This window comes from Carlito syrichta, unplaced genomic scaffold (genome assembly GCF_000164805.1).
Source record: "Carlito syrichta isolate Samal-C Ts95f unplaced genomic scaffold, Tarsius_syrichta-2.0.1 Scaffold306434, whole genome shotgun sequence".
Taxonomy (NCBI): Eukaryota; Metazoa; Chordata; class Mammalia; order Primates; family Tarsiidae; genus Carlito; species Carlito syrichta.
This window is the reverse complement of record NW_007250530.1, coordinates 83,029-96,547: the sequence shown is the minus strand read 5'-3', so window position 1 is coordinate 96,547 and position 13,519 is coordinate 83,029. Positions and strand designations below refer to the sequence as shown.

At 35.5% G+C, this 13,519-nt stretch overlaps 1 protein-coding gene across 1 annotated transcript in view; it reads left to right on the top strand.

The window, feature by feature from the left end:
- MMP16 (matrix metallopeptidase 16) overlaps window positions 1-10,944 on the top strand; it is a 295,240-nt gene extending 284,296 nt beyond the window's left edge. Inside the window, exons 9-10 of the mRNA XM_008063015.1 lie at window positions 4,072-4,187; window positions 10,156-10,944. Coding sequence (XP_008061206.1) covers window positions 4,072-4,187; window positions 10,156-10,490 — 451 coding nt within the window. The 3' untranslated portion in view covers window positions 10,491-10,944. The remainder of the gene's footprint in view (window positions 1-4,071; window positions 4,188-10,155) is intronic.
- The last annotated feature ends 2,575 nt before the right edge of the window (window positions 10,945-13,519 follow it).

Here is a 13,519-nt window from a genome sequence, read left to right as displayed (position 1 = left end):
ACCTCAGCCTCCCAAAGGCGCGGGATTACAGGCTGAGCCACTGAGCCCGGCTATATTTTACTCTTAAAGTAAACAATAATGAGTGATCCAAAGTAAGAATGTCCATAGTTTGTTCCTTGGAAGTCTAGTGGTTCTCTGTGAAGGTGGCTGAAGGGCTACCTGTGAAGGGATAAGAGCCTGAGAGATTGAACTCTTGACTAGTTTTACTTTTACTTGTTTGACTGCCTGTACACTGAGGGCTGTAGTCAAAACCTGGCCTGAAATCTATACTCACATGCCCAATTCCTCAACAACATCACACCAAACTCATGATCCCTCAAATCATCTCAGCTTACCTTTCCTTGCTTCCTTATCTTTACTGAATGGTAATGTTATTCTTTCAGATGATCAAACTCAAAATTCTTGAGTCATACTCGACTTTCTTTCCCTCACATCCTGCATCCAATCCATTAGTAAATCCTTTAGACTCTTCCTTTAAAATATATTCCAGATCCTTTGAATTATCAACTCTACAACTGAGTCCCTAGTCTAAGCATTATTGCAATGACATCTCAAATAGTATCCCCATTTCTACTTTATCCCCTTTATTCTATTATATTCACAGCAGTAAGGGTATTATTATTATTTTAGCCAGTAAAATAATTTCTCTCTTTCTTCTTCCCTCCCTCCCTCCCTCCCTGTCTCCCTTCCTTCCTTCCTTCCTTCCTTCCTTCCTTCCTTCCTTCCTTCCTTCCTTCCTTCCTTCCTTGTATTACTTGTAACAATAAACCATAACTTGTAGCTCCTCTGCTCAAAACTTATACTGGCTTCCCATCTCTCTTAGAGGAAAACCAAAGGCTCCACTCTGTTTTAAAGCCCTATCTAATCATATGTTGTTGTTTCTACTCTGATCTTGTTTCCCCATTATTAGCTCAATTCTGCTCACTGAAACCTCCTTGTAGACACTCAAGTACTCCAAGCATGTGCCTGCCAAAGGAGCTGTCTGATATCAGAATGACTATACCTGCCCTATTCTGTTTTCTGTTCATCTTAAAGATTTTTTCCCCAATCTCCAATGTTGAGCCTGCAGGAGTCCTTTGCAGTGAGATGAGCCTCCTGGAGGCAGCAAACTATGACACCATTCTTCCTTATCCAGTATGCCACTCTGTGTCTCTTCAATGGCCCATTTAGTCTATTCACATTCAAATTCATTATTGAAATGTGAGAGTTTATTCCTGTCATAGAGCTCTTAGGGGGTTGCTTTGTTTCCTTTTTAATTTTTGTATTTATATGTGTGTGTGTTTTCATTTTTGTGAATGCTCTGTTAAATCTGTGTTTGCCTGTACTTTTGTGGTGTGTATGACCATTCTTTTTTTCTTTGTTTTTTTCTGTGTTCAATACCTTCTTAAGCATCTCCTGAAAGACTGGTTTGGAGGTGGCATATTCTCTTAGGGACTGGATATTTGGGAATGATTTCAGTTTTCCATCACTGATGAAACTTAGCTTGGCAGGGTAGGAAATTCTTGGTTAGAATTGTTTATCTTTAAGAATGTTAAAAATGAAACTCCAGTCCCTTCTGGCTTGTATTGTTTCTGCAGATAAGTCTGGAGCAATTCTGATGAATTTTCCCTAGTAGGTAGGCTGACCTTTCTCTCTCACTGCCTTTAGAATTTTTTTCTTTCATGCTTGTTTCATGCTTGTTTATATTTCTATGTGCCTTGGGGATGGTCTTCTCATATGACACCTTGCAAGAGTTCTCTGAATTTCTTATGCTTGGATGGCCTCCTGTCTTGCAAACTATGGGACATTTTCTTGAATGACCTTATAGAATACTTGTTCCATGGTGTTCTGTTTTTATTTCTGTTTCAGCCATACCAGTCAGGCATAGATTTGACTTCCTGACATAGTCCCACATCTCTCAGAGGCTCTGTTCCTTCTTTTTGAACTTTTTTCCTCTGTGTTTTTTGACAGACTAGGTTAATTCGATATTTTAGTCTTCAAGCTCTGAGATTCTTTCCTCTGCCTGGTTGACCCTACTTTCAATACTTTTTACTGTTCTCTTAATTTCTAGGATGAAGTTTTTCATTTCCATTATTTCAGAAAAAGCTTTTCTTGAAATTGGCCAGATTGGGTTTTACTTCCTATATGACTTCAGTGAGTTTTGCTTCTAGTTTCTCTTGGTTTCTGTTCATATTTGCCACCCAATCTCTAATTTCTGTAGCTGCCATCCAGGGCAGGACATTCTGGGGGATTTCTGTTATGCTCGACAGCTACCTTTTTGGGCATTGTCTCTTTGGGACTCTGAGGGCTACCTATATTTTTCTGTTGATTTTTCCTCATTTGTAACAGGCCTCTCTCGGCTCTCTATAATTCCTCTACTGATTTGTTGATCTGAAGGTAATCAATTACTCTCTGTTCTGGGGACTTTTCTGTCACTCGGTGAGAGAGGGAGGAACATTCACTTCTGTTCCTCCTCTAACTGTTTCTGTGTATTTTTTTCCTGGTGCTAAACTGGTCAGACCAGTTTTCAACTCCTGCTATTTGCACTTGGAGAGCAAATGAGAGGGTGGATCTCCCATCTGCTGTCTGCAGTTGCTTCATGTTGTTCCCTTCTTGTTCAGGTCTTCACTTTGCTCTTGAAGTAGAGCAAGTTGTCTTCCATGGAGGAGGGGGCAGGCTCCACCCTGTAGAAACCCTGTTTCTTCCTGATCTGGTTGGTGGGCTGGCCACTAGCCACTGGCAATGCACATCAGCCAGGTTTACCCTGCAGGTGGGCCCTCCCTACTGATGTGTCACAAGCCCAGTAGGAGGCCAAGCTCACCGAGGCTGACCTAGCTCATGATTTTTTTCCTGTTCCACTTGGGTTGCAGTTGACTGCACTATGCCCTGCCCAGGACTTCTCCCACATGGGACCAATTACCTGCTCAAAAGGAGTGAACTGTACCAAAGTGTCATTGACTCATTCACCTACTTTCATTTGCTAGATAGGACTTCAGGTCTTGTGTGAGCCTGGCACATGGAGGATGGGGCACCTGGCTTCCAGCATCTGCTGTCACTTTCTCATCAATATGTGTTCAAAGGGACCTTTGCTGGATACAGGTTGTTTCATCCATCCAAAAATGTTTGTAATTCCTACACTATTGATTGTTGATTACCTACTCTCTGCTTTGCTCAGAAAGAAAGGTCTCAGTCTGCTGTTGCACAGTGGCCATCTTTGATCCTTTTCCCCAAAGGAACTTTCAATGCCTGGTTGCTTTGCCTGGAATATTCTTCTTCCAAGACATTTGTTGCTTCTCGCTTCTGCTCTTTGTTCAAATGTCAGCTTATCCAAGAGAACCTCTCTGTCCACTAATTTAAAATGGCTTCCCCATATTCCTAGAAAACTTTCTCTGCTTTGTTTCTTCATAGTTCTTACCACATCCTATCATAATGTGTTTATTGATAAATTGATTTATTGCCTGTATCACCACATAACTTAAAATGTTAAATTGATGAGAACCTGTATGTTTTGTTCAAGGCCTACAATAGTGCCCAAAATATAATAAATGCTCAATAAATATTTGATGAATGAGTAAATCAAGATTCTACTTAAGATTATTTTTAAAGAAGTATCTTGCTGCCTAAGAAAGATTAGAAAGATTAGAAAGATAGAAAGAAGATTAGAAAGAAAAAAACCTAATGAAAAGCTCTAACATATATACAAGTTTTATATATATATATATATATATATATACATATATATAATATATCCAAGTTTGTATAATATATACAAGTTTTAAAATGCCAGCTATGTATACTTACTTAATTTTAGCAGACTTTGTAAATACTCATTATTAGCACAGGCAGGATATGTACAATTATAAACCAACTTTTAACACATACAGGAGAGTAAACAGAGTAAATGCCTTATGCCTTTTGACTTTCCAGTGGTTTAAATGAGAATTTTCCAAATGTTACTCTGTTCATCCGCAGCAGGTGTACAGGTATCAAAGATATCAAGCACATAGCAAAGACCTAGTAAATGTTAGCTATTGCTATTTGTATACATAATTCATTTTTCCATGCACATGTTGTTGTTTTTATTCTTTTTAGGTATTGGCGATATAGTGAAGAAATGAAAACCATGGACCCTGGCTATCCCAAGCCAATCACAGTCTGGAAAGGGATCCCTGACTCTCCTCAGGGAGCATTTGTGCACAAAGAAAATGGTATGCAACACGTGCAATATACAGTTCATAGGTTTGCTATCTATGTTAATACCACATTAGACTTTTTCACTGTGTTAAATTAAATCATTGGAAAGTTCCATACTAGAGCTATATAATATTATATCTGTATTTACAGTAGCTTTTCTTCCCAGATTTACATTAAATATTAGCTGTAGACATTTTTTAACCTCAGTTTGTTTTAGTTTATTTTAAAAATCATTTTTAAATGGAGGAAATATTTTAATATGGAGGTTGTGGATAACTTTGGAGTAACCACATCTATATTTCAGTTTAAATTCCTGTAAATATAATAATAAACATACACAGGGAAGCTATAAATTCAGACTGAGGAACAAAGATGCTGGTATTATGCATGTTGAGGATTATAATTTTTCATGTGTTCTTTGGTTTAAGATGTCAGTAAACAAGGAAGACCCCAGATCCATACAGTCAGACTAGAGTGGATACATGCAGGCTTAATAGTAAGAAACAAATCTGACAGTTGCCTACTTTATTTACTCTTTATCTCAGGATTTGAGATTCAGCTAAATCCTGAATGGAAAGTTAGTTAAGCCATGGATAATCAATACTCCCTTATCTATTGTTGTAAGTAAAATGTGAGCCTATCTCCTCTCATGCAGAGATTACTAAGTAGAAATAAATAATATTAATTTGGAATAGAATTTATACACAATATTTCAGAACAAAGGAAAAAGACATCATTCTGAAATACAGAGGAAAAACTTTAGCAAATAATTTACAATAGGAATAATAAGAAAATAGTATATTGTATATCTTTTCAATAGCATTAAAAGTCTGTAACATATAGTCAACAAGAGCAAAAATAAGCGTCTTTTGCAAGAACAAAATTAGGTGTATCTAGAAGCAAGAAAGAGAAAAAAGGTTACTAAAGATATGGGAGAAAATGAAGAATCACAACACCACTGAAAACAATGATTGACTGTCAGCATATCGCAAGTTTAAGAAAACTTGACACTGAGTATAAACTTGAAGGAACTGTGAACCAAGATGAATGAATGCCAATCAGAAAAATCAAAGCATAAGATGAAAAAAATAATTAAGACATTTAATTTTGTTCTTATGCTATAGAAACATAATTAACAAAATACTATCAATTTCCACCTCTATGAAAATTTATACCTACTCAATTTTATGTGTTGTACAAAATAGGACTGAGAATGCCAAGATCCTATTTCCCCAGAAGTTCCCCACTGTCTTTCTACCTCAAGGTTAAATTTAATAAGGAGAAAAATGATTTCCTTATAAATATAATCTAATAATTTCTTTTCATATAGTGATGAAAACTTTCTAAAATACAAAAAAAAAAAAAAGAACTTTGGGAAAGCAATGCTTACAAATGACTAAAAACTAGAGTTAAAACTTTAACACATCTCATGGTTTCTGGACCTTTCCTGGGTAAGCAACCCCCTTTCCCCCCAGTTCACTCTTCATCTTTCAGGAAATCTTTTATAGTACTCTATTTCTTGCCCTCAAAATCTTGTATTACAATGTCTAGTGTATATGTCCTTTGTCCCCTCTAATGTAAGTTCTTTGAGGGCAGCTATATAGTAACAGTCAGTACATACTAGTTGTTGAAAATAATTTTATCCTTTCCACTTTTCTAAAAATTCACCCCTGAAGTGGAGGGGATATTTTATTTGTCTGAAATTCTTGTCTTATAGAAGAACAGTACCAACCAGTCTGGAACATGTGTCTCCATAGTCTACTGTCAGCAAATTCTCCACTTCTCATTGTCTCTCAGATCTCATGCTTGTATACTCTCACCTTAAACTTATATTTTACACATATCTTCTTTTGTGCTTGTATAAAAAAGAAAAGAAAGATTAAATATGTTAAGTAAACACACTTATATTTGTAAATTATTTTTTACTTAAAATAATTCCCATCATGCTGATCATATGACCATCATAAAATTAGAGATGATAGAGAACTGAAGTATTTTTTATGGTTCTCTGTCATTGTAGGAATCCACCATTGTAGAAATTTTCTGCTAATGGTAATTTAAGAGAAAAAAAAACCTACAAGTTTAAAATTCAGCTATAGGTTTTTGAAGGATATTTTATGTGTTGGGGTAAAATATGCTTTTTATAATGTCTATCTATTGATAGCAATTCTTTTGTCTTGACCAATGAAATATGACTATCTGGTGCCATTTTGAGAGCCTACCCTGTGTCTGTCAGGTGTGTTACATAAATTCATTATCTAAGTTAATTTCCCTACACAAATACCTCTTTACAAACAAACACTCTATTAATTTAAGTAACTTTCTTATGATGATAAAATTAGTAAGAGATGTGTCTAATGTTTGAAACCAGAACATTCTAGCCCCAATGACTGATCTAACACACCTCCTCCAAAGAGGAAATGCTAACATATTTTCTTACATTATATTGTTAAAGTAATTGACAGGTTAAATTTTGTATGTGATCCTACTAGGCAAGTTAAAACTTTTTCAGAAGGTAGCTTCCTGAGCCATCCTCCTCCTGGTTTTCACCCATAACTAACATTTATTTGTCCTTCTATTTTGCCTTTTTTCCTTTTAGCCTACCCCCTCCATCCCAAATAACTACAGTCATCCAAATGCAATTTAACTCATACAGAATATGATAGAATGGTTTAGCATTTGTTACTCAGTAATGGTTTTTAAGCATGGATTTTGAACTACACTAAAATTGTGGTAGAGATGACTCTCCCCCTCAGATTGTTTTTGCTGCCAAGCCATATCTCTCAGGTGTTCTATATTCTCTACAAATGCATTTTTAAGATAAATTCAAGAGTCTACTTCTAACACTGTTGTATTTTATTTTATTGACTGCAACGCCACTTTTAGCCTGTTAAACTCATGTTGACTCTTGATTATATTTTTCTGGTATATCACTTGTATACTCAGCTTGTTAAAACCTATACATTTAATTTAAACAAATATTTCCATAAGATTCAGTTTATTTATTCACATGTAGTAAACACTAATTTCTTACTAATAAACATGTTAAAGTAGAAAATAGAATACGGAAGCACTACTATCAAGGAGCATCTACTGAGCTATAATGGATATCTATGATGGATTATGCTTCATTACATTTTTACAATAAACCAGTAGAAAAGTCACTAGCAAAGTTCAGTCAAATATAAGAGAAAACAATAGTCAAATAATTCACTGCAGCCTCATTGATTTATTTCTCAGAATTTTTCAAGAAAACTGAAAATTTAGGTAAGAATTCACTAAAGTGACATTTCTTCGAAAGCATAACATATACAAAAATATAATGTCAAAGCTGCTTTTAAAAAGGAAAATTAAGTACAAATATCCCAATATTTCTTCAACCAGCTGACATTTCTCAAGTGAAAAAAAACTCCTAAATTATTGGACAAGATAAACTTTGCAGGAACGAAGTTTGACATATTTCTATTACCAAGATTTCAGGCTATTTCCTTTCAAATGTTTACAAGATTTAAATTCTAGTTACTAGACTTCTTATTTGTAGCAAGTGCATTCGGTAACTAATGTTCTATAAAATTTGGCCTTCAGAGTGGTTTAGTATGAAAATGGGAACTTCTTAACTTTTGTATAATGCCCAATAGTTTTATAATAATTAGCTTTGGCTAAAAAATTAAAGATGAGGACACTTCCAACTGTTCATTTCTAGTTTATAAACATAAGAAGTACGTTCACCTATTTTGAAGGTCTGTTTAATTCTAGATCAGTGTCATTATTCAAATATGATTGTCTAATGTACTATTATTTGGCAGGACTTCAACATTACTTCATCCAAGCTTATTGAGTAATTACATTGAATTTCATTAACTGATCAAATACCAGCTCCCTGCAGAAAAACCTGAATCTACATACACCTGTTTTCACTTGGCAAGTTGCTCTAATTGCAAAACTGTCCTTTGAAACTAAAAGCAATAGCAGATTTTTGTGGAGCTGAACAGAATGATTTCCAAAATGAAGTGATCTGAAATGATGATGTGTTCTATCTGAATTTTTTTTTTTTTTTTTCAAACTGCTGGGCTCCAGCAATCCTTCTACCTCAGCCTTCCAAGTAGTTGGAACTATAGGTGCGGGCTACCATGCCTGGCAGATTTTTTACTTATTGTAGAGAGAAGTTCTCACCAAGTTGCCTGGGCTGGTCTCAAACCTGTGGGCTCAGGCCATCCACTCACCTCAGCCTCCCAAGTGCTAGGATTACAGTCTGAGCCACCGAGCCCAGCCTTTTTTAAAGTTTTAAAACAAAGTGTAGGGCAACCCCTTCAGGTCCCCTTCAACTGTGGAAGCTTTTCTGTCCTCTCAATAACTCCTGCTTTAAAAAAAAGTGTATTAGAGAAAGAAGGAGAAAAAGAAAGGGAGACATGCCAGAGTTGGTATGGGAAAAAGAAACTGCCTCTATCTGAAATTTTTGGGGAGATCCATCTATTACAGCCCTGGATGATTAACCAGGAAGTACTGTACCTCATAAAATGCAAGGACTCTCTAAAGGACCCAGTCTTAGAAATTCATTGTGTCCAGACACTAGATTTAGACCAAGACTTAAATAAGTGTTCACTAGGATTTGAGCATACTGTTTTATCACTAAGCCTTAATACCTTTGCCTGAAGTGAATAGATAATGCATTCTACCTAACAGAATAGTTGTGAGAATTAAAAAAGAGGACATCTGCTAACTTTAACACAATGTCTCTTCCATAATAAGTTCTCGATAAAATAGAAAAAAATAACCCTCACTAATGATTATGAACTCTAAATGATGTGTTCTATCCAAAACAGATAACTCCCAAAATGTGGGTTTTATGTGATCATAGTATTAAAACATTTCTTCTTTTTTTGTAAATTTAATCTTAAAGCAACAATTAAGTCCAAGTATTATAGTGACAAAGAAACTTGACATGAATGAGCCATAGACAGAAAGAAAAAAAAACTAGACATGTGCCCAACAAAAGCATAAAGTTTGGAGATATTCCTAAGAAAAATACACATATTTGTAGCTTAATTGCCAGGAGCTTACAAAGTTTGTCTGCAATCATAATATATTGGAACATATGTATTGCTGAGTTATTTGAGTCTCTGACATACCACTTTCTCCCCTATGGAATATAAGTTACTCAGATAATAAGGTAGAATTGTAGATTTGTTCATATTAAAAGAAGTACAATGGCTTTGAAATTTCTGTAAAATATTGCTAGGTAACATAAATTTAACATAAACTAAAATAAACTTTAAAAAGTTAAATAAAGATGGCAAAAGGAGAAGGGATAAAAAGACTCATGATCTAGAGCCAGAAATGAGGTTAGAGCAGAAAATACTATAAATATCTAATGTCAAAATCCCTAAAAGACAAATTACAATACCTTCAGTTTTATGATTTATGTTTTATTTTGATTTCTGGAATGACAAAAGGAAATGTATTGTTTAGGAGGAGCACAATGATTCTACCAAGATGATTAGACATTTCCCTTGAGATGTTTCATGGAGAAATCTCTTTATAATGTATTGGGTAAAGTCCTCAATAACAGCCTGGGAATAAACAGTGTTTCATATTGTAAGACTGTTTCAGCATCTTTCAATATAAATTGATATTATCATGGCAATGTGTAATTCTGCAACAATAATCTTATAACCAAGCAAAAGGCTAAACTTCTATTTCTAGTATGGAGTAGATGTGTATGATACAGTTTTTCAGTAATATCTGTAGATACTATATTTCTCTCTAGACTGAGCTTTCCACAGATATTTTAGAGGGCACTGTTCCTGGAGCACTGTAACCAGAGCCTTTTAAAAAGCTGAGATGAGAATAGTGTTTTCTTTCTTTGAAAACTAAAGGACCTTAAAATACTTCTTTTAAGACATAGCTTTTTTAAATTAGCATGTCTTTACATATACACTTTCACAAATAAGCAGTACCTGTGTGTGTGTGTTTCCCCTCTAGGCTTTACATATTTCTACAAAGGAAAGGAATATTGGAAATTCAACAACCAGATACTCAAAGTAGAGCCTGGATATCCAAGATCCATCCTCAAGGATTTTATGGGCTGTGATGGACCAACAGACAGAGTTAAAGAAGGACACAGCCCACCAGATGATGTAGACATTGTCATCAAACTAGACAACACAGCCAGCACTGTGAAAGCCATAGCTATTGTCATTCCCTGCATCTTGGCCTTATGCCTCCTTGTATTGGTTTACACTGTGTTCCAGTTCAAGAGGAAAGGAACACCCCGCCACATACTGTACTGTAAACGCTCTATGCAAGAGTGGGTGTGATGTAGGGTTTTTTTCTTTCTTTCTTTTCCAGGAGTTTGTGGTAACTTGAGATTCAAGACAAGAGCTGTTATGCTGTTTCCTAGCTAGGAGCAGGCTTGTGGCAGCCTGATTCAGGGCTGACCTTTCAAACCCAGAGGGTTGCTGGTCCTGCACATGAGTGAAAATACACTCATGGGGAAGCTTCCATGATGCACAGTATCTGCTGTTCTTCAGTCCTTTGTCTTTCTTTGTCATTCAGTTCTAGGCCTTTCCTCTGCACGCTCAATGCCCAGTAAAATTTCAGGATTAACTAAAGAAGAGGAAAAAAGAAGAAGAAAAGATTCTTCTAAAAGGTTTCTAATACCATTTTACTTCTGAAGTCTGAGCCCATTTCTGGGGGGAAAAGGCAAATCAGAATACCCATGATTTTTTGCTTTAAAGCAAAGGGAAAAAAGTTTAAACAGAAAACCCACAATTGAACTTTCAGGAAAGTGTGAAGACCCAAAACAGCTTTGTCTCCAAAGAAGATAGCTCTCTGACTGCTATGGATAGTCTCCTACTCATCATTTTGTCAGGTGGGAGATTTGGAAAAACATGCAGGACTTTAGACTGTTGGGACAGCCATTTTCCAACAACCAAGGGGCCAAAATATCTGCAATATAGTAACAGCCTTAATAATACATCCATTTTTCATTTTATACAGCTGTTCTCAGCTATGTCCTCAATGTTTCATCACATTTATATTCATAGCTATTTTCAAACAGGACCTTTTAATTGTTTTGAAGTGTTTCTAAACCTCTTTTTGCCACCTTACCCCTCCATCATTGTGATAATCTTCCCAAATTGTATTAGGCCATTGCCCCAGGCCTTCCATGGGTCTGTCAGGAATATTCATTACAAAGCAGAAGAGGAAGCAGTATGTCTCTGAAGTGGATTAAAGTGACAGTTATTTTACAAGGATTTGTGACTCTAGTAATACATTGGTGTAACCCTTTGAGAACTATCAGACCAGCTTCCAGAGTCTTAGGATTGTCAGTCTTGCTATATGATAAATTAAAGAACTGGGCAATGGTAAAAAACAGTCATATCTTCAAGAAGTTCAGGTTTTTAAAACAGATCTCCCATCATCTCATGTAATTTTTTAATTATTTACATTACTACATAAATGCATTTATAACAAACAGGAATTATGTTACTTGCCAAAAATTTTCTGGCAAATATGAGTATTTTATTAGGTAGCTCTTAAGAGTGAAATTTTGTTTTGGACAACTGGTTATAACAGCCTAAGTCTTTTATTTTAGCTTTTAGACGTATTGAACTTCTGTTTTAAAATCCATTGCATGAAAATTCAATTTGCCTTGGTATATGCAGTTAGCATCACCATTTTAAAAATGAATTAAATGATGACTCTGAGGTTGCATGAATATCCTCCGATGCATTACCTATTGCATGTCCACCATAGTTCTCAAAGGGTTCATGTGGCTTCTGGCATTTAGCCATGCATCTGATCACTGACAGAGCCAAGAGACCACCAAAGCATTTCATTGTTGAGTGTAATTTGTCGTAACAGCAGTATTGTCATTTTCATGTGACCTGCAAAGCAGGTTTGTATCAATATTTTTTTCCTAGAGAAAAGTCAGCAACTGACAGACCTCTTTATTGATTTTTAGGAGCTGCTTCTTGCAGTGAAAGGTTTTACAGCCACTGGGCTGTGAACTTATTAGAGATGGTCAGAATGAATGCACCCCATGAGTCAGACATTGGCTTTGTGTGAAAGCCAGCTTTGAGGGGATTAGCTTTTGAAACAATGAACAGCTTGCCTTGAACTTGATTATTGATCTATTGACTGTCATTAACAACAACTTAAACATTGTCTTCTGTGAAATTTTTCCTTGAAGAGTCCTGTTCTATGTCTTTGCCCTTTGACCTTTAACTTGCAAACTGGCACAAACCGAAGGAAATCTGGCGTTGGTTCTCCATTGGATTGTTAATTGTTCTCTAAAACCTAGTAAGCATGAGCTGTTTCCGTAGAGTGGAGAGAGAACGAGTGTTGATGGCGGATCTGAAGATGGACACTTTGCTCTTTACATGCACACTCTAAAAATGCCCTATAGGTAGAAGTAAATTTTAATTTCCTTTTAATATAATTTCCAGTCTAAATTCATCATTTTAGTACAAATTACAAAACTATAGGGAAAATAAAAACCTCAAATACTTGAATGGCCAGTGTGGCTTTTATATAAAAGCAGGAATTTTATACTAGTGAAAATTTCTTACTCATTTGCTAATAATACACATTTCCAGATGATTTTTAATGAGTGTAGGTATACATTCTTATTTGGAAATGGATAGTTTGGCTGCCTTGAATTTATATTTATACTCAACATAGCATGGAAATTAGAATGCTTTTTGGTTAAAATACACGTTTATGATTTGGTTAGGGAAAATATTTTATAATTGTGGGTGGCATGCTACAAAGCCTTGCAGACTGTTATTTCTTAAAACCTGAACATATATACTGTAAGGCTAAGAAAAAAAATAGTCAGAAAAGAAGAATGCTTTACAGTAAAACAGTATACAATGTAGACTGCATTTTGACAAGAGATTATGTATGTACAGGCCAAGAAAGCAAGGAAAGAGGACCAGAATCAGCCCTGTAGTTTTACTCCAGTGCTTTCATTCTAGATGATGTCAATATTACAAAGGGCTAGTCACTGCTGCCAAGCATGGAGGACTATACACATATATAGTGTTTGCTTGTGGGAGGGTTTAATCCTTTTAAGGCCTTGATGTCAAGAAAAAAATAACTGGAAACTATATATTGCTTAAGATAGAAATGAGGAACTGTGTCATTTTGGGACATGTGCAAATCATTGAAGAACTCCATCAACCTGCATTGAAAATGGATTTTTCCTCTAAAATGAGAAAGAAACTGAATAAGCAATCTATTGCCTCTTTACTCATTCATCACAATATCCTGATTTGTCATAAGACTATAAGAATATAAGGGCTAGAAAATAATCATAGCATTGGAAAAGAGGTTTGTCATT